The 26,185-nt window shown below is 41.9% G+C and overlaps 1 protein-coding gene across 2 annotated transcripts in view; it reads right to left on the bottom strand.

Moving 5' to 3' along the window:
• The window catches only part of GYRA (DNA GYRASE A), a 178,224-nt gene extending 152,411 nt beyond the window's left edge, over positions 1-25,813 (bottom strand). The window contains exons 1-7 of one of the 2 annotated variants that reach the window (XM_087683667.1): positions 25,052-25,813; positions 4,118-4,187; positions 3,951-4,016; positions 3,723-3,824; positions 3,554-3,598; positions 3,376-3,474; positions 3,191-3,277 (exon numbers count right to left, since the gene is read on the bottom strand). In XM_087683667.1, coding sequence (XP_087539793.1) covers positions 3,191-3,277; positions 3,376-3,474; positions 3,554-3,598; positions 3,723-3,824; positions 3,951-4,016; positions 4,118-4,187; positions 25,052-25,533 — 951 coding nt within the window. In that variant the 5' untranslated portion in view covers positions 25,534-25,813. Of the gene's footprint in view, positions 1-3,190; positions 3,278-3,375; positions 3,475-3,553; positions 3,599-3,722; positions 3,825-3,950; positions 4,070-4,117; positions 4,188-25,051 lie in introns of both variants that reach the window. The other variant, XM_087683669.1, reaches the window with a different exon arrangement.
• Positions 25,814-26,185: the final 372 nt, after the last annotated feature.

The following is a 26,185-nucleotide window of genomic DNA, read 5'->3' as shown; positions in this document are numbered from 1 at the left end:
GTAATCCCACGAAGGGACACAAGATACAATGATAACTTAACAAGATACAAAAAATCCCACAACCCAAGACCATAGATATAGACAACAGGGCTCGATAGGATATGAAGAATCCCACAACTTGAGACCGTAGATATAGATACAAGATATTAGAATTACAAGATCTCTCTCGACAAGAATGAACAAGATATAAGACAGTACTAGACAAGATCTCGTACTACGAGATTACAAGGTAACAAGACAACAAGAGTATAATGGAAGACAAGACAAGACTAGATACCATGACTAGACAAGAACTAGAACTAGAACTTGAAGTTACTTACTCGGAGATCTCAACTCCTTGAGCTCCCAAGACTAGTATTGGCAAGACTAAGGAGCTCTATAGCGAGCCCCTCCTTTTATAGGTGTTAAAGGGCGACTAAAGATCTTCTAGAATATTCCATGATAACAAAATCGATGATGCAAGCAATGACATGCATATCTTCTAGGAGGCTCTATGATGACATGGCAAGGATGGGTTTGCATGGTTGACTCAAGGATGTCCTGCTAAGGGTGCATTCACATGGGGTGTGGATTCATATTGCATGAGCAAAATTAATCCATACACTTAATCATGGCATATCCGTGACACCTACATCCTTATACAGCATTCTTCACTGCAAATTCTTTGCGTTCCACTATCTTTTTTTCTCTCTTTCTATTCTCTCTCTATTCTCTCTCTGGTCATACGCTTCCACACTACTTCACTCTAACAAGCAACTGTTGCTACGTAGTCTACAGCTATCACCCAACTTTCCATTGTTACAACTTACCGGTGGTCAATTTCCATCATCTACATCAAATCATTTTTGTGTTTTCAACACTATGCTTCATCAACCTCTGCTCCAACAAGTGGTTACTACACTCAAGGTCTATCTCCAATGGACCACACACATCGACCCCTCCCTTAGCCTACTCCCACAAGAGCCACCAACTATTGGATAGCTCTATCCTTGAGCATCTTGTATAATCTCTCCTTTATTTATAGCATTGATTCATTCACTTCTTCAAAATTCTCTTTCTTCTCTATTTATGTTTCGTTTTTGCATTTTCCATGTTGCATTTTGTGTTTTAGGTTTGAGTTTTGCACATCACTGTCTAAGTCTTTGTGTTTCAATCGTGGTCGTACTTTCTATATTTCCTCAATGCAAACCCTAGCATATCTTCACAATTGGTCTAGCCAAGATAATTAAGTCATTTACAATAAATTGAGCTTACCGAAATTCTAATGAAATCAATTCTTAAGAATAAAGAAAAAAACCTCAATCAATTTACTAATTGAATAAATCATCTATATAGGCCAAAAATAGCATAAAGCTAAGAGAAAATCCACTAAAAATAGCTAGGCGGGCCTATAAATAGTCAAAGATAAAAGCGATATTCTAGAAAAATCAAGGGACACAATGTAATGATTGGATGGTCCACTAGATAATGGCATAGAGGCAAATTGTGGTACCAAATAATGGACACTTGAGCATCTCTACAATGCACTCCCAGAGAGGGATAGCTCAAAAGTGTGTGTGTGGGAGGTGAAGCCTCCATCATAGGTACATCCCCTAGAAATGAGTATGTAGAGATCCCAAATGTAGTGCCTAAGTGTATAGAACCCTCCGATCTGGTGAGTGATGGTAACTATGGTGCACTTAATGAAAGCAAAAAGAAATAGAAAAGATTAAATAGGAAAAGCAAGGATAGAGTTATGCATATCATGAAGTCATTGAGATTTGGTTTGGAATGATGACTTATGTTTTTGGACGTTATGATTCATCTTGAAGCCGTGCTTGTGAGAGCTAGACAAGGAAAAGGATATAATGCAAAGACAAATGAAATCCCCAAGCCAAGGAGTCATGAGCATCTCAAGGGATGTTGCTAACCCATCTTGTGGGCTGAGGTTCACCACCTGGAGTGAGTTTGTATAGAGATACTAGAGTACCTTTTATAGGGCAAAGGACCAAGCAATAGTGCCCCCTGACATAGGACGGATTTTGAGAGATAGGAGAGCTTTGTGCGCCTTCAAGTTCATAAATATCATGTGGTTATCAAAGAGTGTACGATTATATATGCCCCAATCTTGCTAAGTTAAGGTTGCATCCTAGGTGATATGTCCAATAGCTTTCCAACACTATGTAGAGTTGCTATATTGTGACCACCTCCAGTTGGATAAGAGAGTTTGGTAAAGTACTGATTCTTGAGGCCATGGAAGTTTGAAAGGCTGCCCACTCACTATGAACCAAGTGCAATGTTAGCTATTCTCCTCTTGAATTGGTCGTGAAGTGACTCTTATTAAATGGATGTTATATAAGACCGTCCAATGGCTCCCATGTGGAGTAGAACCAAGGTCCAAAACTCCCTCACTCAACCGAGTCCACCGTTTCCTAGAGGGAAGCCACATGTGATGGGTGTGAAACCTAGGGGTTCTAGTCGACTACTGGAGGACTCCTCTAGGGTTACAGAGGGGATACCTCACAACCCTAGAGGCAGGATCCATGCCAGTTGTCAAAGGCCTCCTGCTGATTGCCTCAATTGGAAGCCTGATCACCTCAACTGGATCAGTTAGATCACTTTGATTGGTCATTTTCAACTATCTTTCCAGTCCTAATCATCAGTTGCAGACTATGGGGCAATCTGTTCTGTAGTTCTTGACATTAGGTGCCTCTCAAAACCTCAAAATAGACTAATCTGAGACAAAAAGCAATCCAAAAAGAGCAAGATATCACCACCTCCAGTGAGCTATTCATGCATTCTTGATCTGATTTAAGAACTGAAATTATGAAGGTTGGCTTTGTCTAATTGGAAGTGTTTTAAAAAATTTATACTTAAAGACAGTGAGTTAATCTTGCCTTGAACTCATTTGAACTAAAATCACTGTTACTAGGTTCCTAATTAAGGTAGGAAGAGACTTGTTCCCACCAAAACACAGTTTTGGCAAGCAAACCTACAAAATCAAAACACACAAAACCAAGACACATGCTTCAAATGTCCAAAATCTACCCCCTTCAACAACTTATTCTCTACACAGTTTTAAAAGTCCAAAACCTACCTCCTTTGACAGCTTAAATATCTATAGCAACATTTCTTCCTGCATATAATAACTCCAGAATCATTCCTACCTCCCAGTTCAGAAAATTAATGAGCAAAACAGTAGTATACTTACAGAAGCGTTGGAGTTGTGAATGAATGCACATAGCACGTCTGCTATTTCTCCCAAGTTATGAGGTGGAATATTTGTTGCCATGCCTACCTGGCATATGAGAAGAGAACTAAGCACTCGTCAGCAGCAAAACTATATGATCATGTTTAAAACAGGGATGGTACACCTGTTGGACTAGAAAACCTTACAGCAATTCCAGAAACACCATTTAGAAGAATATTCGGCAGCCGAGCAGGAAGAACTGAAGGTTCTTTTTGAGATCCATCAAAATTTGAGGAAAAATCAACCTGCGACCGAAAGAAATTAATGCAAACAATCGACAACAGCTTAACCATAAAAAATTTTAGTATTTTGCAAACACAATACCGTGTCCAATTCAAGGTCCGATAGAAACATGGCTTCAGTGAGAGCCTGCCAACATCCATATTTAGTATTTCTTTCACATCTCAAAACAAACAGCACTCAGCAGCAACACAAGTGCTGCAGCTCTAAGTGCCTATCATCCAAACAAATGAGAAATGTTGCCTTTGCTCACTTGAAGTCTACATTCTGTATACCGCATGGCTGCTGGGGGGTCTGCATCAAGTGATCCAAAATTGCCATGTCCACTGATCAGTGGAGATCGCAGAGAAAAATCCTGACAGGCACAAAACATGCAATAGCAAATTCAAAATATGCACCATTTTGGACTACTGGGCATATAAAAAAGAGAGTATTCCACATGTTGGCAGGCATAAAGATCTGAATAAGAATCTCACATTACCTGAGCCATGCGAACTAGAGCTTCATAGACAGCACTATCACCATGGGGATGAAACTTTCCTAACACCTGGAAACATTGGGAATTTGTACAACAACATCATGAAAATACCCCCTTGAGCCCTGTTGAATGTACAAAAGATGTGGTGTTAAGAAAAGGGTTGAACCTACCTCACCAACAACTCGTGCACATTTCTTGAAAGGCTTTTTTGAGGACAATCCCAATTCATGCATTGCAAAACTGCCAAAATGTTCAAGCCAATGTCTACGATTATCAAAGTCTGACCAGCAGAAAGTGAGCTTTTTATTCAGAAGGTTAAGGCTTTTCTTACACTTATTACTGAGTGCATTTGACAATGATTAACATTACATAGCTAACCTATGCAAAAACAAAAGAGTATAGACCAGCAAAATACTACACAAAGCTTCTAGTGACGCAGGGAAAAGGAGAACAACCCACCACAACACCACTAAAACACGAGATTTCATTGGGCACAATGCCAGTCCACAATAATCAAAATCTTTTACACAAAACAGATCAAGGGCTTTTGTTAAGCTTAGTTCTTGAGAACCGCCACACGAAGAAATAACAACATCATATGCTGGAACTTTGAAGAAACAAAAACACCTAGGCACACAAAATAACACGTGGAACCCCTTGAAACTAAAGGCAAAACCAATCAAATTCAGCACCAGCCACAGGCCACCCAAACACGAACCTTCAATTGGCATAATTGTCACAGTTGCCTATGTGAAACTTGTTACAAATCTAGTGAAATCTGAAATAATATACCAAAGTCACTTCTGCACAAACCAAGCTTTTCATAACAGCACTCCAAGTGAGATAATCAGGTCCTTTAAGCTTATCATCAATGTTGCAGCACAGGAAAGCCATTTAATGATATGTAGAGAAGATAATAACACATAGAACTCCTTGAAACTAGGGGCAAAAGCAATAAATTCGGCATAGGCCGCTCAAACATGAACCATCAATTGGCACAATTGTCACAATTGCCTATGCGAAACTTGTTACAAATCTAGTGAAATTTGAAATAAATAAACAGCCCAAGACCACGAGTTCAACGGTTCAAAAGAACAAAGATAAGAACTGATGTGAAGAGAGTGTGGTGACCACAGCATAACAACCGACATATTAGAATTTGCCAATTCTATGGGTAGTGCCCAATGTTTTAGTATTAATCTGCAATCTGAACACAACTAAAGTAATAAGTTGTGTCATTACATTTAGAGTTAGTTGACTCTAGTTGAGTAAGGGGTTAGGTCTACCTTAGACCTAGGTTGTACTTTCATTCTATCACTTTCAGTTAAGCAAGTACACTCCGTCTTCAGGTCACACTATCTATTGTTCACTCTCTCATTTCTCTCTCCTCCATAGCTGGCTGCTTTCAACATTTGGTATCGGAGCATTCAATCCTTCACCACCACCGGCTCCAATTCAGCTGCAGATCCTAGTTGGCTAGGAGGAGGAGCTCCACCAAGTTTGCAAGTGTGTGCCGCCCACCATACTGCCCAGCCAATGAGCAGCCCCAGCAATCCCAACAAGCACCCTGTTTGCCAGCTCCACCAACTGTCTACAACGCTGCCCAACCTCTTCCTACAACGCCACAGCTGCCCTAGGTCTGCCAGTTACACTGTGCAGCACCGTCATTATGACCCACCGTTTGCCACCCAGCCCTACACCCAATAGTGCTGCCACCTGCAACGCCAACGATGACGCCCCAATCATCTACGTTGTCTACAGCACCCCCACCTCCAGTCTGTCGCCTATGCCTCACCCTATCACCTTCCTCACCAAATTGCAACGCCACCACTACCATGCCAACACTCTGTTGATGCCAACACGCCAATTTTCGCTGTCTGCTGTTCCAGCCAATTGCTGACACCCCCAGCTCTTGATTTCTTGACATTTCTTTGGAGAATTTTTGTTTGGCATGCATCCCAAGACAAGACATTGGTGCTACAACAGTGTTATCCTGCTGTTCATGTCAGATTTGGCAGAGACTTTTAAAAAATTTTGGGAAATTGCAATAAGATTTGAGATTTCCAGCATTAAGTTGCTGAAATTTGTACTTGGCACCCATTTCAAGGCAAGTGCAGTGGTGCAATACTGAATCGCTGTACAGAATCACTGTAAATTGTAGATTGGGTATTGATTTGTGCAATGATGGCATGCTTTTCGAGGAGTCTGACAATTTTGTGCTTGCATTAAGATCCCGTGTTAGGATTTTGGTACTTGGGAGAGTACATTTCACACTTCAGCTTGGAAGTGTTTGGCTACTGAATTTGTGCATTTATTTTTGCAGCAATGGCATATCAAGACACTACAAATCACAACATTTTGGGAGTCTGCACTCAAGGATAAATTGAATGGCACCAACTATCCCTTGTGGAGTTTTATGGTGCACGATCTACTCATTGCAAAGGATATTTGGTACTAAGTCACCAATGATTTGGGACAATTGGAAGACCTTGCACCTCAAACACCTCAATGCGGTGCTAGAGGGCAGCCAACTGCCCCTACTGCTGCTCCCGCTCCTCCTATAGCAAATCAAGGGAGATGGAATTCAAAGGATGCACAAGCTTTGTCATTGATTGCTTTGTCAATCAAGAGAACAATTATACCTCATATTCATTCATGCAAGTCCTCTAAAGCAGCTTGGGATGTCTTGGAAAGTATGTTTGCAGCCCAAAATGAAGCCAAAATCTCTTACTTGTGAAGAGAATTGGCTAATGCACATATGGATGAGGGTGACAGCATGACTAATCACATTACACACTTGCAAGACTTACATGAGCAAATCCCGAATATCAATGAGGTTATTTGGATGCAGATATGGTGATTATCACTCCAAAATCACTTCCAAAGTCTTATCTTGGGTTCCACACCTCACTGAATTTGTCTTTGAGAGGGGGCCAACAACCCTTTACATTCGCGGAGTTGGAGGGTCTCTTGTTACAAGAGGAACAAACTCGGAAAAATATTGCTATACGTTCAGGTGATGTAACCATGCTCTCTAAGTACAAAGGCAAGGGTAAAGCAAAGTAGTATGTGAACAATCAACGCAAAGTTAATGTGGGACAAGCATCTACCAAAGCTGCCCAAGACACAAAAATGGCAAAAGAAAAAGGAAAAATGCCACTACTGTAAGAAACATGGATATTACATTGATGAATGCAAGAAAAGATTTGCCGAAAAGGAGAAGAAAGACTCCAACTCGGCTATTCAAGAGACATCAACCTCAAAACCTTCTAATGGTGTTGCTACATCCAATTTTGTAGAGGACTATGCATTTTTAACACACAATTATGACACTTCCATGGCTGATTCTGCATTTAATGCTGCTAAAACCCAGCATACTTGGTATAGATTATGAGAATACATTTTCTCCTGCATCCCCTATGTGTACAATTAAGTGTGTCACTGCTATGGCTGCAAATTATGGTTGGAATGTACATCAGTTGGACATCAAGACCACATTCTTGAATGGTGACCTGTATGAGGATATTTATCTATCACAACCTCTAGGGCTTATGGTGGCCATTCTAGGATTAGATCAATGCTTTTACAAATAAGACTCATTTTAACAAGTTAAATTTCACCACTTGGTCTAACCCTATGCAACAAGTACTTGAGTCTCACGGTCTTTGGGGCCTAGTAGTTAGTTAAGAGTCTATGCCAAACCTTCAATTGGCCCACCTTGACCATATATGTCAATGGAGAGCTCGTAATGTTACAACAAATGTCGAGTTAATGTGGGGGTTATGTTATGCATTTCATTCACCAATACAACACTTTCTTCTAGCATCTGATCGTTGGAGTCATCTTCTTCATCGTTGTGTGGCAAGAGACCACATCTGAAAATCAATCTCAATTATGAGATACAAGAGTTTTGTCACGAGGACGTGAAATTTTGAGATGCTCTAATCTTGACAATAACTTTTGATTAAGATATTAATCAAATGTGCAAGGTTGTTTGACGCATATGATGCACATGGCAATTATTTCATAGTAACAAACTAAGGACCTCGAGAATGTAGTGGGTGCCAAAGACAAAAGTTGTAATAAGTTATGTCTGACAAGTACTAGGCGGTACCCAATGTCAAATTTGGACCTAGACCAATTTATTGGCCACTAATGTTAGTGGTGACATGAAAGACTAGGCATAAATTAATTAATTAATGATAATCTAAGGGTCAATAGCTGCTCAATGATACTTGGAAGACAATTTGGCCTAGCCAATTTAATTATTGGCCACGGGCTCAAGATCCAATCCCGAGTCACGTTAGCCTCTTGTGCAGGGCCCGAAAGGCGAGGGATTTACGGCCAGAGCCCCCCCTGGCACCCAAGTGTCCTCCTACTCCAAGTAGCGCTCAACGGAGAGACCTCTCGCGGCGGGTTCGGTCGACCTTCCCGGCGCGGTTAACAACCCCCTTGGTTAGGGTCAAGCATGTAGTCGGGGGTAACTGAAGCTGCCTCTCCCTTCAAGCCTTCAACCTGAAGCATTAGATATCCATTTATCCTTTAATTCTTTGATCAAACAAGGCAAAACAGTGCTCTTAAATCTGTAACAAGCACAATCATTTCCACTGGTCATTATTGTTGGCCAACTGCTAAGGAGCGAATCCTTCTTTCCGAATGCATTCAGCACTCAAAACTAACGGCCTAGGACTTGAATTCCAACAATTCAAATTGAAAAACTTCAGGGAAATTTAAGAGACCAGCTAGACAATATCAAATTTGGGGTTGAATTTGTCTTTCAAGCAACACGATGAAGGCCAATCCCTAAGCAAACCAAGGGGCAAATTGGTTTGGAGACTTGTTGGTTAGTTTTGACAGCATGAAACACTTGGATTAGTGAAGGTCACAAGATCTCAATGTACTCCATCCATTTGCAAAAAAAGTTAAAGAAATACCGTAACAGGCACCAATTTTGGGATCAACAAGGTGTCCAATTTCAAAATTAAAGTGATAAAGTGTATGTTTTCAATTTATATCAATTTTATGCTTACTATAATTAGTATTAAATCCGGTTACTTACCACCCTATTCGAGTAGAACGGCTGGTTTCAAGTTTTCTATTAAGAAAGGGGATGATCTAAAAGTCAAGATGGCTAAGTAGAGCCAATTACTTGCCAAGTTCACCACTACTAGCTTGCTCAAGTCACATTTTTCTTAAGCAAGCTACCTTCTAAACACTTTCACTTTATGCAACACATCATTCCTTTACTCCAACTGCCAACCTTCTATGAGTTCGAATGTCAAATCTTGCATCACATAAGGCTACATGATCAAATCCACAAAAAGACCTCTTCTCCATTCTCAATCTTTGAGGGGGCTCTCATATCCTCTTCTTCAAGGGAAATTTTGGAGGTGGCAAAAACTCTCAAGATGGGAAAAAGACAAACCAAAACAAAGGTGGCACTCCTTCCTCCAACAAAACAACAGACACCAAAGAAGCTAAATCCATCTAGTAACAACTTTGAAAAGGATAGATTTTACACACTATCAATGTTTGGGCCAAGTAGATGAGGAGTGAAGTACTAAGGCCCAAGGTCTTCTAGCTAAGAATCCCCAATAGACTCGACCATATCCATAGGTGGTACTCACCCTGGACAGTTGCAAGGAGGTCCTCCTCCAACTACCATACCAACTACTCTTACTCCTTCTAATACACCACCACCTTAGTAGCGCACCACTATACATGTAGCATATGATATCCCTCTCCCCCAACCTTATAGGACTCCTGACGATTTGGGTGATTCGTTTGCTAAACCCATCACTTTAGATTTCTCACCACATGACATTGCGATTCCTGGTTCATGGTTGTCTTCATCATCTTTCTTGTGCTACGGCACCGTTGGTCCCCTGTATCACATTCACTCCATGATTTGGAACTTCATCATTCCATTCATCAGAGTTTCTTCTCTCTTCTCTTCTCTTCTCCATGTTTGCCAAGTTCACTCCATGTTCCTCCCCGCCAACCCTACTATCTCGCTGGTACGTCATCTTTTGACATGGTATCAAAGGTGGATCTGCTCAAACAGCGGCAAAGATCCTTCACTCCAATAAAGGCAAAGACCGGTGGCGGGTTCGGCATCCACTTCTCTTCTTCTTCCGCTGCATCAAAATCTCGTTTTTGCAGGTTTCAGGTGTTTTCAGCTTGCTGCCCACACCCCTTTCACGGAGAACATCGCAATCTCAGCTGGCCATTGCTGTCTACAACAATCTAGCGCCTGTTTCCAACCTATCACACACTGTTCGCAGCTGATTTCAGCATATTGATTGCTGCTGCTGTTTTTTCCTGCGTTTTTAGTCTTTCTCTCTCCTCACCTGCGTTTTTAATCTTTCTCTCCACCTGCGTTTTTCTACTAGTTGCAACCTCTTACTACTAGTCGCATCCTCCTCCTACTGGCACCTTACTTCCAGCCCTTCCACTGCCCTCCCACCCCTTGAGGTGTGAGGTGGACATTGCGGTTCATGGTTCATAGTGGTTGACCTCTTCCTTCTTCAGCAAGGCACACTGGTATCCATGGCTTCTTTACCAACAAATGACCAAACTTCTGGGTGCTCCTACTGTGGCATCACCGGATACACCACCGATGCTTGGCAACTTCGACCTTTGCTCCCCACCCCTCTAAAGTACATGCATCTTCCACCATGCACTCCTTGTGCCACCTCTTCTTTCTAGGCCACAGAGATCGTTCTGCATCAGCTATCAGAGTACTATGCTCAAGGCAATAAGACGCATCCGATGCTCAAGGCAATAAGACGCATCCAATGGCGCTATGACCTCCTGGAGATCGTCGCAATGCCAGCGGCAATCTTCTCCCACTTATTTTCAAGTACAGTGGCTTCAACGACCTACGGATCTACAATCCGCTCCATCGAGAGACAGTGGTTATTTGATACCGTCTCCTCATCAATTTGCTCCTTCAAGAGACAATGGCTGCTCGACTCCTTCCTCTTTTTCGGCTACCTAGTTTGCTCCACTAAGAGACAGCAACTATTGCCCACCTCTTGCTCATTCTAAGCCCCACCCTTCCCCACCCTCCACTACTCAGGTTCGAGAGGCTACCTCCGGGAGCTCTTCAGCACCCCAAATACCTTTCTCGGCACGACTGGCGGCACTTCCTTCGTCATTAGACATTTTGAAGTCCGTGATCCATGAGTTTTTGGATTCCCTATCTACTTCAGAGGGGAGTTCAGAGGAAAATGTTATTTCTTTGTCCTCAAAGGGGACATCTACTTCGTCTTCAACTTCAGCGGGGGCCCCTCCACCTCCCACCTCAAAGGGGAAACCTACTCCACATGAAGTTCTTCCCCCATCCTCTACTTTCTTAGGGTGGCTGTCTTCGACTAGTCATCTTTTCTATTGATATCCAAGATCTTCAGCTACCACCTAGATCGAAACCTCGGAGGTTCAGCCTCAACTTGGTGGCGAGGCCTTCGAATTTCTTCCAGCATGGATGCACAGAGCTAGTGGCTTCTCTCCCGAGGTTGAGTTTCGGGTTCTTCAATTAACTCTGTCTACTGGTCTTTATTGCAGGTTCCCTTTCCGGTGGAAATCTTGGATCTTAGGGATCCTCTACATCTTCTTCCTCCTCTTCTTCCTGCCTTGGTCACTTGGTCAGCATGGAGCCACCTTCCGAGATCAAAAACAGGCATATCCTTATGGTTCTTGACACTACACAAAGTCTGACATTCCTCCTATGCATTGCATGTTTTCATCATCTTTGTACTAGGGCGCTTGGGCAAGTGAACAATTTCCCCACGAGGGACACTGTCCAAGTGGCACCTGCTGCATGAGCGTTCTTCAGCATGTAGCATTGCATCTCCACCTCACTCTTCTCTGTTCCCCCTTTTTGGGCCTGAGAGGGGGTGTTGAGAAACCCTTCACCTGCAGTTTGTGTTTTTGCATTTCTACATTTTGCATTCAAGGTTTGCGTTAGGATTTGCAGCCCCAAAAAGAGGCGCCATCCTAGACTGACTGTGCCTATTTATAGGCCACTCTTTCATTCATTCCTCACGGCTGATTCATTCAGTCCATCACCTCTTCTCTCCAACCTCTCCACTACCCTCATACCCCTTCAAGAGGACATTGCGGTTCGAGGTTCGTGGCTGTCTTCATCATCTTCCTTGTGCTACGGCACCCTTGGTCCCTTGTATCACATTCACTCCATGATTCGAAACTTCATCATTCCATTCATCAGAGTTTCTTCTCTCTTCTTTTCTCTTCTCCATGTTTGCCGAGTTCACTCCGTATTCCTCCCCGCCAACCCTACTATCTCGCTGGTATGTCATCTTTTGACACCTTTAACATCAACATCCATGGTTAAGAAGAGATTCTTACCCTTCACTTAGTATCTAAAAGTTTCAACATTATCTTTGATATCACCCTTCCTTACCTATGGACTCACCCTTTGCATTGCATGATCATTATCATCTGAGTTAAAAGGCGCTTGGGCAAGTAAACAATTTTTCCCATGACAGATAGTGGCACCTGTGCAATCTCATCATGTAGCATTTATTTATGGATCTCATTGTATAAAGCACCCTTGAGTGGATGCTAAGTTGTCTCCACCAATAGTCACCATCGTACCTTGTCACAACTCTATAGAAACAGAATTTGTATCCTTTTTCATTAATTTGTCTATATAATGATTTATTTAAAAAAATTCCTTTGCACTAATTAGATATAAAGAAAAGTGCATTGGAGTTGACCACTGATGAGTGGTCACAGGTTATGGTGGACCCACGCGGTGGATTAGAGAAAAGATAGTTCACACTTCCACCTATATGGCCCGATTGGGCGCTTGTGTCCAGAACTCACGCATATCAAGGTTAGACTCGCACACAGAAAGGATTGATGCCTTGAAGTGTGGGCTAGATCTGCCAGAACACATAGTTACAATCAACAAGATGGCATGATCATGAAACGCTTGTACAATGTGCATGTGTGGGCTGAAAGCTTGAAATGCACATTTCTTTGCATAGGAAAGTCACATGAAGATTCTGATATCGTTGTACATGGAAAAAGCTTTCATATGACACCCATATTGGGAGGATCCCTAAATTTTAGAAGGTCCCTAAATTTTAGGAACCTCGAATTAGCCTAAAAATACTAGTCCTAAAAAATAGGGATGTCATTCTAAAAAATAGTAAAATCTGAACTCTGACTGTGCTTACTAAATTTGGTTGTTTCTATTCTTGACAGTATTCGGCCCAAAAAGGAAGGCCATAGAGAAGAGACAAGTGTCAAGACACTTGTCACACAAGTTTCCAAGAGTCCCACCACTTGTCACATCTCATGACATGTGGTTGAACACTTGTCTTGTGCTACTCCACTTTCCCCTTTTGTACTAGCTCTTCCCTCTCCTATAAATAAAAGCTCGTTTTTCTTCATTCAACATCATTTTTCTTTGCTGTAAACTCATGTACAGCACCCACAAATAGTCAGAAACTGGCCCCATCCATCCCCATCATCATCCCCCACTTCTCCATTATCAAATTCCTCCATATTCCCTCTTCTATCACTGCTATTTTACAGAACAGCAAGCCTGTAAATTCATTACAGCACCTCCTTCTCGAGCTCTTTCTTCCATTTTAGCAACAAGAAGCAAGCCCTATCCATGTACTGTTGATCAACGATGGAGAAAGGCTGATTTACCATCTTTCTTCTCTCATACTGTAAAGAAATCAATTCTTATCATTGCATAATAGATAATGCATGTGTTTGTACATCTTTGCATGATCTTGTGAGAGTGAGAATTCCTTCTCCTCATTCTCAAGTTGATTGTAACTGAGCTCTTTCCTAAGGAACTTGGGTTGAGCAAAAATATATTCCTTCGGGGGGGGTTGCCCATCTTCAACCCTCAATCTTGTCTCCATTACTTTTACATTTTCATGGTTGTAATTTTGTGAGTAATATTCATTTTCAGCTTTAAGTGTTCATTCTTTTTTATATTAAATCTCGAAAACAAGCGAATATCATAATTGTTAAGCATACTACATTGTTCGGGGCGTTTACAGTGGTATCAAAGCTTTGGCTCGGTCCTCACCCCAACACTGGTAGTGCTTACAATTATAAATTTGTTTGATTTCAGCCCTTGCATTGAGTACTTGAGCATATTTTTCTTAGAGTCTCAATGGATCAGTCGAGTGCTATCCTTCAAGCCATTCAAAGTCTTAGAGAGGAGAATCAGCAAATTCGTGAGCAACTTCTCAAACTAGAAAAAGTTGAGAATCCCAAAGAATTCAAGGAAAGAAGCCCATCTGCTTCAAGGAGACAAAGCCATACCAATGAAAGGAGCCGATCAAGAAGTCCAACTACTTCTAAGAGATAGTCCCATTCTACTTCAAGACAAAGAAAGAGATTGCGTCAAAGCTCATCCTCTTCTTCAAAGTCATCTGGCGCCTACTCTGATGGACCCTCTTCTAGTGACGAAGAGTCACACCCTTCTCGTGGAAGACCTCATCATCGTCAAAGGTGTCGACATTATTCACCCTCATCTCCATCTTCATCCCCATCAAGCACTTCATCATCTTCAACCTCAAGATCCGGGCATGGACGAAGGCATAAGAAGAAGAAGAAGAAGACTAAGTCACTATCTCAACTTGAAAAGAAGATCAAGTTCAGTATGTATGATGGTTCCCGAAATCCTGATCTTCTTCTGAAGTTTATTCGTCAATTTCAAATTTTGTATGGTCGTGACAAGTATAAAGAAAAAGAAAAGATTAAGTTTGCAGCTTTACATTTGACTGACTTAGCCCATACTTGGTGGACGGGGTTGAAATATGATCATGCTGCCCCAAAATCATGGCGGTCCTTTGTTCGCATGATATAAAGCCAATTTCTTCCTGTTCATTTCAAAAGAGATGTAAAAATGGAATGGGATCGGCTTTGGCAAAGGAAAAATGAGTCACCGATGACTATACCAAGAGATTTTGGGAGCTACTTTTGAAGGTCCAACATTTCAAGAAGATCAGCAGTTCGGAAAAGCTTAGGAAGTTTCAAGGAGGTTTGCATTTTAAACTTCGTACTGCTCTTAATCATTATCATTGTTCTAGTCTCAAGGAACTCATTGACCATGCTGAGACATGGGAAATAGAGCACAATGGCAACAAATCATTCCAAAAGAATGATAAGAAGAGAGTAGCTGATGATGAGGAGTATTCAGCCCCAAATGAAGGACAAAAACAGCGGCAAAAGCAGCCATTAAATCAAAAGAAGATGAAGCCCTATGCACCTCCTAATGCTCCTCAATTTTGCTCCAATCTATATCCACAAGCAAAGCAACTTTCCGAAGAAGAAAAGCAGCGCTTCATGAAAGAAGGGAAGTGCTTTAAATGTGGACAAACAGGCCACATAGCGAAGCAATGTCCAAACAAAGGACAAAGCAAGGTTTCTGACAACAAGCCTAAGTCGCCAGTGAAAATCAATGCTATCAGTGATGTAGTTGCAAACACAACTCACACTCCAACGATGCGCAAATTATTAAAAGCTTGGGGACAATTGCAAGGTAAGCAAGCACTATTCTTGATAGATCTTGGGGCGAATGAAAATGTCATTTCCTTGCAATTAGCTAAAGAGCTTGGATTAAAGAATGAAGAGATGGACACTCCGGCAGAAGTTCGCCAAGATTTAAATGCCGATGAAAGTGACACAGTGAAGACTGTGACACCCTACATTGGCAAGCTCAAGTTTCAAATTCAAGGCTACAGTGACGAAGATACCTTCTGTATCGGAGACCTTGATGGTTGCGATGTGATTCTTGGCATGCCCTGGAATCATAGAGTAGATTCAACCATCTTCTCTCAGAAAAAGAAGGTAGAACTCACCAACAAAGGCAAGAAGTACAAGATCCAAGCTGGAGTTTCTGGAGACACCATACCTATGATAAGCCATATGCAAGTCTCTAGAGCAATTAAAGATTGTGTTCAATGTTGTTTGCTTTATGTCACTGATGTAAAAGATAATATGAATGCTGAAAACCAAGAGCGACTTCAGCTCTTGGAAAAGTATAAAGATTGTTTTTCGAAAGATCTTCCTTATCAGCTTCCCCCAGAAAGGCCAGAAGACCATCATATTGATATTATTCCGGGCAGTTCTCCTCCTAATATAGCACCATACCGTGTGAGCCGTCCTCAACAAGAAGAAATCAGAAACCAAGCCGAAGACCTACTCAACCGTGGGCTAATTAGGCCAAGTAGCTCACAATTTTGTTCACCGGTTCTTCTTGTTCAAAAGAAAGATGGCACATTCAGGATGTGCATTGATTATTGAGCCCTCAACAAAATCACTGTGAAGAATCAGTTTCCTATTCCCAGAATTGATGACATTTTGGATCGTCTAGGAGGCTCAAAGGTTTTCAGCCGCATTGATCTAAAGAGTGGTTATCATCAAATTAGGGTAATACCACAAGATGTACACAAAACTGCTTTCCGCACTTCATACGGTCTTTATGAATTCTTGGTGGTTCCTTTCGGATTAACCAATGCACCAGCCACCTTTAATCGAATGATGGAGCACATCTTTAGAGAGCATCAACAATATGTCGGTACTTTCTTTGATGATATTCTTGTCTTTAGCAAGAATGAAGAGGAGCATCATCAGCACTTGGAGATTGTTCTACAGTTCCTTCAACAAAATCAACTCTTGGTAAATGGTAAAAAGAGTGAATTTTTCATGCATAAAATAAATTACCTTGGGCATGTCATCTCTTCTGAAGGGATTCAGATGGTTCCTGAAAAGATCAAGATAATCCAAGAATGGCCTCATCTTTATGATGTACATGAGGTGCGATCGTTTCTTGACTTACGCTCTTATTATCGCCGCTTCATCAAGCATTTTGCACATATGGCTTCTCCACTTCATGACCTTACAAAGAAGAAGACCTCTTTCCAATGGAAGGAAAAAGAGAAGGCAGCCTTCACAAGGCTGAAAACAACTCTTACTTCTGGACCTGTTCTTATCATTCCAGATTTGGTAAAACCATTTGTGTTGGAAGCAGATGCTTGCGGTGATTGTATTGGTGCAGTGCTAAATCAAGAAGGCCATGGCGTAGCCTTTGAAAGCCGCCGTCTAAATGATGTGGAGAAAAGGTATGACATTTATGAAAAGGAGCTCTTAGCAGTGGTTCATGCTTTGAAGATATGGAAACATTATCTTTTAGGCAATGAATTCCTTATTAAAACTGATCATCAGAGCTTGAAGTATTTCAAGACTCAAAAGCATTTGCAGGAGAAACATGCAAGATGGGAAAATTTCTTGTCTATGTTTCATTTTCAAATTATGTACACTCCAGGGAAACAAAATGTAGTTGCTGATGCACTTTCTAGAGTGCCTCGCATTGCAACTATTACAGTGGCTCATCATGAAGATTTTCAAACGATGAAGAATACTTATGATGAAGATACTAATTTTGCAACAATTTGGTCAAATTTACAGCAAGGAGGTTCTCATCCAGATTATTCCATGAAAGACGGTTACGTTCTCATGAACAATCGCCTTTGTGTCACTCTTCCTGTTCAACAAAAGGTGCTTAAAGAAAGTCATGAACCCCCTTATGCAGGGCATAGAGGGAGGGCAGCCACTCTAAGTGCAATTGAGCACTACTTTTATTGGCCAACATTACGAAGAGATACACATAACTTTATTGAGGCTTGTCTAGTATGCCAAAAATCCAAGTATGATAGGCAGAAGACTCCAGGATTGTTGCAACCTCTTCCAGTGCCCAAAGATCCATGGGAATCTATCACAATGGATTTCATCTCAGGTATTCCAAGAACACCTCAAGGTCATGATATGATTTGGGTCATAATTGATCGATTCAACAAGCAATCACATTTTATTCCATATCATAAAACATTAAAATCCGCACAAACTGCAAGACTTTTCATTCAACATATCTTCAGATTACATGGTATGCCTTCTGAGATCATTTCAGATAGAGACTCCAAATTCACAAGTAACTTTTGGCGTGCTTTATTTGAGAATTTGGGAACCACTTTAAAGTTCTCCTCAGCTTTTCATCCTCAAACTAACGGCTAAACAGAGGTGATGAATCTCTCTTTTGGATATGTTGAAAGCTTATGTTAGTGAACATAAGTCACAATGGGAGAAATATCTTCCATTACTGGAGTTTGCTTATAACAATACAATGCACTCATCCATAGGAAAAGCTCCAAATGAAATAGTACAGGGTAAAGTGATTCCTCCTCCAATTATTCGCACTAAAGATAAGATTTTTGCGGCTGATGAGTTTGCTTCAAATTTAAAAACAGCAATGGATCAAGTTCGAGCCACTATCAAAGTTGCCCAAGAGCGACAAAAGAAGCAAGCAGATAAACGAAGAAGACCTTTGGCTTTTGAAAAAGGTCAATATGTCTTGCTAAAGTTTAATAAAAGCAAGCTCAAACAAGGTTCCGCTCAAAATTCATCTTTTCCAAAGCTCTCCAGTAGATACTTTGGACCCTTCAAAGTGATTAAGAAAATAAATGAAGTTTCTTATCGACTTAAGCTTCCTGCTCATTGGAAAATACACAATGCTTTTCATGTAAGTTTGCTAAAACCTTACATAGGACCAGAACCAAAGGGACCCATTACAGAAGATCCCCCAGAAGTTGAAGAAACAGAGCAACTCTTGGAACCTGAACAGATTTTGTTTCACAAGGATCGAACCACGAGGTGGCCTTGTGACACGAAAATTCTTACTAAAATTCAAGAATCTACCCACAACAGATGCACAATGGGTAGATGAATTGTTCATGAAGGATTACCCAAACATTCTTCAGCCATATCAAGAAGCTTTTCAACTGAGGATAGCTGAATAAAAGCCAGAGGGCTATCACAACTCTATAGAAACAGAATTTGTATTCTTTTTCATTAATTTGTCTATATAATGATTTATTAAATTTGTTTCCTTTGCACTAATTAGATATAAAGAAAAGTGCATTGGAGCTGGCCACTGATGAGTGGTCACAGGTTATGGTGGACCCATGCGGTGGGTTAGAGAAAAGATAGTTCACACTTCCACCTATATGGCCCGATTAGGCGCCTGTGTCCAGAACTCACACATATCAAGGTTAGACTCGCACACAGAAAGGATTGATGCCTTGAAGTGTGGGCTAGATCCGCCAGAACAGATAGTTACAATCAACAAGATGGCATGATCATGAAATGCTTGTACAATGTGCATGTGTGGGCTGAAAGCTTGAAATGCACATTTCTTTGCATAGGAAAGTCACATGAAGATTCTGATACCATTTTTGCGATGTACACGGAAAAAGCTTTCATATGACAAATATTGGGGGGATCCCTAAATTTTAGAAGGTCCCTAAATTTTAGGAGCCTCGAATTAGCCTAAAAATACTAGTCCTAAAAAATAGGGATGTCATTCTAAAAAATAGTAAAATCTGAACTCTGACTGTGCTTACTAAATTTGGTTGTTTCCATTCTTGTCAGTATTCAACCCAAAAAGGAAGGCCATAGAGAAGATACAAGTGTCAAAACACTTCTCACACAAGTTTCCAAGAGTCCCACCACTTGTCACATCTCATGACATGTGGCTGGACACTTGTCTTGTGCTACTCCACTTTCCCCTTTTGTACTAGCTCTTCCCTCTCCTATAAATAAGAGCTCATTTTTCTTCATTCAAATCACTGCTGTTTTACAGAATAGCAAGCCTGTAAATTCATTACAGTACTTCCTTCTCAAGCTCTTTCTTCCATTTTAGTAACAAGAAGCAAGCCCTATCCATGTACTGCTGATCAACGATGGAGAAAGGATGATTTCCCCTCTTTCTTCTCTCATACTGTAACGAAATCAGTTCTTATCATTGCATAATAGATAATGCATGTGTTTGTACATCTTTGCATGATCTTGTGAGAGTGAGAATTGCTTCTCCTCATTCTCAGATTGATTGTAACTGAGCTCTTCCCTAAGGGACTTGGGTTGAGCAGAAATATATTCCTTCGGGGGGGGGTTTCCCATCTTCAACTCTCAATCTTGTCTCCATTACTTTTACATTTTCATGGCTGTAATTTTGTGAGTAATTTTCATTTTCAGCTTTAAGTGTTCATTCTTTTTTATATTAAATCTCAAAAACAAGCGAATATCATAATTGTTAAGTATACTACGTTGTTCGGGCGTTTACATACCTCCATATCCTCCATCATTCTTTCATCATCGACACCCTTGCAGATGGCTGAGTACATACTATTTGTTTTGCCATTTGTAAGCCAACCATCCCTCTCATTTCCCCCCAAGGCACAATGACTTCAAAAAGCGGAAAAAAACTTGCCTTTGCAGGTTCTAATAGGCGATCAATGAGCACCCTTCGTCCAAAGCCTTCGCTTCTTTGGGGTGGCCCTTCAAACTCCTGATATAAGATAACCATCACCTCTATAGTGTTGGTAGGTCCTTGGATAGCCAACGTGCACCCATTGACTGATACCCTATTTACTTTGGGGTGGGACATCTCAAGGTAAACACGGGATGAGCTATGCTTGCAATCCCTTTTCTAGTTTCAATTTTGGGCTTGAGAGGAGGTGTTAAAATAAAAAAAGAGCATTTCCCATCAAACCTTTATTAGCTCATATTAGCTCATTTAAACAACCCCAAGACTCAAACTTTAATGCTAAAAAGAGTTTTTGTGTCCCATAAGCAATCTATCCCAATTTGGATGGTTCCTCATCTCTAAATAGATGGTGTGCTCAATCACTTACCATCTTGTTCATTTCAGCCATCAGTCTACTCCACCAAGTGCCTGTCCAGCCCTCAACGGATTGCTACTACGCCCTCTCCAGCCCCTAGCAACCTGCTACCTATTGCCACCCAGTCCATAGGAGGTGCGCCAGCTGCTGCATTTGCTGTTCTGCTGCCTAGCAACAGCATTCAGCCCATCTTCAGCCCCTAGCGACTGCTTCCAACACATCAAGCAATCAAATCAGGCCTACATTTTGTGTTTTTGCAGGCTTCCCAGCATCCAACATCACTCTCCCAGCTGTATACTGCTGTGTGACCAGCTGCACTGTTTTTCAGGCAGTACATTGCTGCATTTACCAGCTCCAGTCAAAGATTGCTGCATTTACCAGCTCCAGTCAAAGATTGCTGCATTTTGGTTTTCACCCTGCTGCCCTATCATTTTCAGCATCATCTCAGCTACAATTGGTGGTTACATACCTCAGGATCCGTCTCTAGTGGACATCACTCTCCGACTACTCCCTAGCATATATTCATAGTGTGATCACTCCTAGGGTAGATATTGTTTTGTCTATTGGCATATATATTGCATATTTACTGAGAGAGAGAGAGAGAGAGAGAGAGAGAGAGAACATAGATCTGGAGTGGATTTCACAAACACTGGTGGCGAAGTTTATGTATTGGAAGTCGCAAGCGTGGCCATTCCATGTCCGCCTCAAAGTGGCTCAAACAATTATGCTACCAATGCTAACGTATTTCCTGCCATTGCTGCCGTGGATGCCTACTACTTTGAAGGCTCTCACTCATCCCATTCGTTTCATGCTATGGAAGAAGGATTCACTGCAGGCAGACATTTCGTGGATTTCATGGTCACATACATGTACCCCGAAACGCATGGGTGGTGGAGCGATTTTGGATGCAGAAACTCATATGCTGGCTCTTCGTTGGTCTCTTTTTCGTGCCATGTGTGTGGATCATTACCCGTGGACCATCATAGCCCGTTATTTTCTTGAGGACAGCGGGCTACGCCATGGTAACACACGACTTCGGGCCTCCTGGTGGCATGTCCTTAATGCTGACTCTCGATTTTCCAATCCCTCTTCCTCTTTGTTACTGCACTTGGTCCGCTCTTGGAAAGCGGTGCTCCAAAAGGCCCATTGGCATCCAGTGGGGGACCGCTTGCAGACTAACTCCTTTCAGCTGGAATTGTTGGCAGTATCGAGATTACTTTCATGGGAAGACAAACATCAGCTCAGACCGAGATTCAACCGCATGGCCCGTTTAGGTGTGACTTCGATTGCGGATGCTACCCTTGCCACTCGCAATGTCCTTGCATCGTTTCGGACTGCTAGGAGACTTTTCAGGATCCCGCGCGGATACCGTGGTTTATGGGGAAAGCTTTTGTCCGAGCTTCAGGGTAGACAACCCTTTCCTGCCTTGGCTGTGGATCGTCCTTGGCAGGACTGGGACCTTGCAGGCCGGTTGAGTCTGGAAAAGGCCTCTACTAATCAGGTGTATCATCTTCTCATTCAAGATCACCAATGGCTGGGTGTGAAAGCTAATACTGTTTGGGGACTGCAGAAATCGCTGTCATGGTGGCAGGCAACACTAATGGAGGGCTGGCTGAATAAGGCATCTTTCAAATGCAAGGTCTTTCTTTGCCGGGTAATGATTGGTGGTCTTCCTCTTGCCTCGGCCCTTTCCAAGCGTCGAATCTCGAATGGCAATTGTTTCTTCTGCACCACTACTGCGGAATCGGCCCGACATCGTTTTCTTTCTTGCCCACTCGCCAAGAATATCTGGTCACTCTTGTCGCAAATCTGGCGCGCAGTGGTGGGGTCCTCACTAACTCCTTTCGATTGGGTTTTTGTGCGCCCAAAGTACCCCACACCGCCACAGTTACATATGAAGATCTTATTTCACTTTTTCAGATACTGGGGATGCTGGCACATATAGACCATGCGCAATGCTTTTCTCTTTGATTTGGCCTCTAATGTACCGAGACATATTGCCAGGCTTAAAGGGCTCTTGCATTGGCAGTTAGATCTCATCCAGCACTCCGACTTGCTCCCTCGGGAGGATTTGCATCCCTGGCATATGGCAATTGCCTCTGGGTCGTTGCCATGATTGGTGTAACCTTTTTAGTGCATTAGGACGGGGATTTCCCGCACGTTGGCCTAGGGCCCTCGTGCCTCTTGTAATCATGTAATCATGTAATCTTGTACCTTTTTTTCGTAATTAATACAATTACCTTTTACGAGAAAAAAAAAAGAGAGAACATAGATATTGTTCTGTCTATTGGCATTTCTACCATGTGTCTCGACTCTCAAGCCATAGCCGACTGTCGATGGCTTTGACATACCCCAAGTTGCCAACTCCTATTACCTCCTTCATAATTTCATCCTTAATTAAAGTCTTTACGAAATTCCTATCATGCCAGGCTGCTTTACTGCAATCAAGACAGGGCGCTAATTTTTCCAAACGGTGAGAAGTAAATGCCTCACTAATGCCTCAGTCTATACGAGCAACGTGCCTCAGTCTACCTCTAAACTATGTCATGCCTTGGCACCTTACACCAGCTGTCGAGGGATAACCATACATACATATCTTTCACATGCCAAGGTTCTAGTTTTGCTCATGAAGACAATACCATGACCCAAGGTTGCCGAAGACCTGGCTGCCAGTTTCTGATATATGTCTCTTTTAATGGAGGGCATCTATCATGTACTCTTTGGCATTCTCAAACAAGTTCCTAAAATAAGCCATTGTGCAAAGTCAAATGTGAAGGCAAGCAGCCCCACTGAGCCAAATTTCTAACTATTCGCATTTCTACTGTGTATATTTGCCCCTTTTGTGCATGTACACACACGCACATCTTTTTGTGTGTGTGTTTCAACAATTGCATTCCCACCTCCAGCCACCTGTCAAACCTGCATTTTGCAAGCCAGTCCCCCTTGGGCAACAGTGATCAGATCTTACTCCCCATATTTCAGTGCTGGCATCATCATCCTTGCCGCATACCAATCAAATGGACCTCAAACAGGCCAAAGTTATCATCTTCCCAATTGCTTTCCCCATTTGCAACATCTTTTCTTGTATTTTTTGCAGGTTTTCTTGAAGGACAATTATGGCAAACCAGCACAACTAGGGGGACCATGTGGATCAGGATCACAAGGACAAACAAAGTGATGACCAAGTCGGAGAAGACCACTGTTCACAAAGCTGTAACTGTGAGAATTGTCATTTAGACCCCCGAGATCGATGCAGCAATCATGAAGTGAATCGTAGATTGGAACATGACTGAACTCCCCCATCATTATACCATTCCATTCTATCCCTATTCCATCTTCTGTGGCTGCCAGTCCACAATTGGCTATTAAGATACCCCTTGTGCATGTGTCTGTCCTACCCTCTTTTCCCGATTTCCATTATGGATGCATACAGCAAGCCTAAGGCAACTGTTATCTATGCATCACTGCCATCTCTGCTTTCATTCTATCCCGCGGCCCACCTCTTTTTCCTTACTCTATTAGCTGGTGAGAATCTGGTCACAAAGTAAGGCTTTGAAATCTAGCTGAACTGATGTAGCATGTGTGTTCAAACTTTGGCTGCATTAAATCTGTAGCCACATTGGGCACACGTTGTTAACTATAAAAATGATGCCAATGGGGCGATCATCTCCCACATGGAACTTGCTACTACAGAGCTAACAGCTAAGAATACGAATGATAAACCATTGACTCCTACATTCATGAACAGTTAAACATCGAATCAAGCTGGCTGTAAAGGCAACTATGGTACTAAATGGTGTCTTCAAATTGTGAGCAATCTTCAAAATCTAGAGATAGGAAGCAAAAAAGTAAGAAGAAACAAGACAAAGCATCTGCATCAAAGTGAATACTTTTAAGTTGAATATATTTTGTGCATCAAAGTCAAGTAAAAGCAAGAGAAGGAACCACTTCCAACCAAAGACCTTCACCATCCTTTCATTACGCAAAGTATCTCTACAAGCGAGGATGCATGTTCAAATTCTTGATCTCCAAATGAAACAGTAAGAAGCAACTTGGCAACACATCAATATCAAGTGACCTTTATTGGAGCTTGACAAGTACAACCGATAAAACTTTATGCAGGAAAATCAGCTACGGGAAGGCAGCAAAAGGAAGCAATTATGCTGGTCCCAGCCTTCATGCCACAATTAAACAATCTCCTCTTCTTTGACACAAGAAGACACAAGCTTGTAATAATGTAAAATAGCCTTCATTTGCCACTCAAAGCCTTCATTTGCCATTCAAAGCAAAGAGCGATTCACTCTGTAGCTCGCATGGTCTTAGCACCGAAATAAGAGACAAATATGGTTTTTATTGTGAAGTGCTACTTACAGTATCCTGCGGTGTACAGGCTTCAAGCCATCTCGAATGTCGGGTAAGGCCCTGCCAATTAATACTGAAACGGCATAAGATAGGTACGATTCTGCTACTTCCTTGTGGAGCTCTACTGGTTCTATTCTTGTATCTTGAGGCCTGCTTATGCTGCCGTTGTTATCAATGCTTCCATCATCCAGTAGTCCAATGAGACCTTCTTCGTCGTCTTGTTTTCCTCTCAAAGAAGCTAAGGTACTGTGAAGAAACCCCCGACGGCTTTCTAATCGAAATCCCAACCGAATGCGAGGATGTGTAAGAAAGAATAGTGACCGGCTGGGCTCCGAGAGAGAAACATGCAGAAGATGTTCGTGCGGCTTACTAGAACAGAAACATTTTAAGCGGGACATGGATTTTGTGAGTTTGAGAGACCTGGAGGAGACAGACGCAAAGCTAGACCTGGCGTAAGAGTAAGGAAGATGAAGGCGAGAAGACAAAGCCATGACTGCTCCACTTTCTATATCTCCTAAAATGTCCGTAGTGGCAGCTATGGCAGCAGCCCCTGCTGATGAAACAGCACTGAGCTTACCATCAACCTTTCATGAATGACATTGTGTTAACCTGTGTAGTCTAAAGCGGGAATCTACGATATCTAGGCTGTGCGTAGCATTGCACTAGTGATATGGCCCAATGGGTCCGCCTGGGGTCCCAGGCGTAGGCATAGGCGCAAAGCGTTGGATCGCAAGAATTTTAGACTCGTAACGATGTATCCCATTGGGGAAGGGAAACTACTTCCCCAATGTTTTGAACTCACGCATCCCACACTCAAACCACTGGGCCGTGACCCCATTGGCAAGGTTTAAAGAATCTTGGCCACGAGAACAACTCCTTGCTACTAAGGGATTTGTCTTTCTTCTTCAAGCTTTAAAAATTTACCCTAAGTTTTCTAAATACCCTTGCAGTGCTTCATACAAGTAGAGTTTGAAATGGCATTGCATTTAAAAACTACCAAAAATGATATCATATATTTTAAGGCCTTAAGTTAACTAAAATCTACTAAATATATGTAATGCAATTAACATTATATAGTCTACACTGACATAGATTGCTTCGTGGCAACTTCGAAGTGATAAGCGAACATGACAACTTCACTCA

Source organism: Lygodium microphyllum, chromosome 8 (assembly GCF_053477565.2).
Source record: "Lygodium microphyllum isolate KBCC chromosome 8, Lygodium_microphyllum_v1.1.10, whole genome shotgun sequence".
Classification (NCBI taxonomy): Eukaryota; Viridiplantae; Streptophyta; class Polypodiopsida; order Schizaeales; family Lygodiaceae; genus Lygodium; species Lygodium microphyllum.
This window is presented reverse-complemented; position numbering and strand designations above follow the sequence as displayed.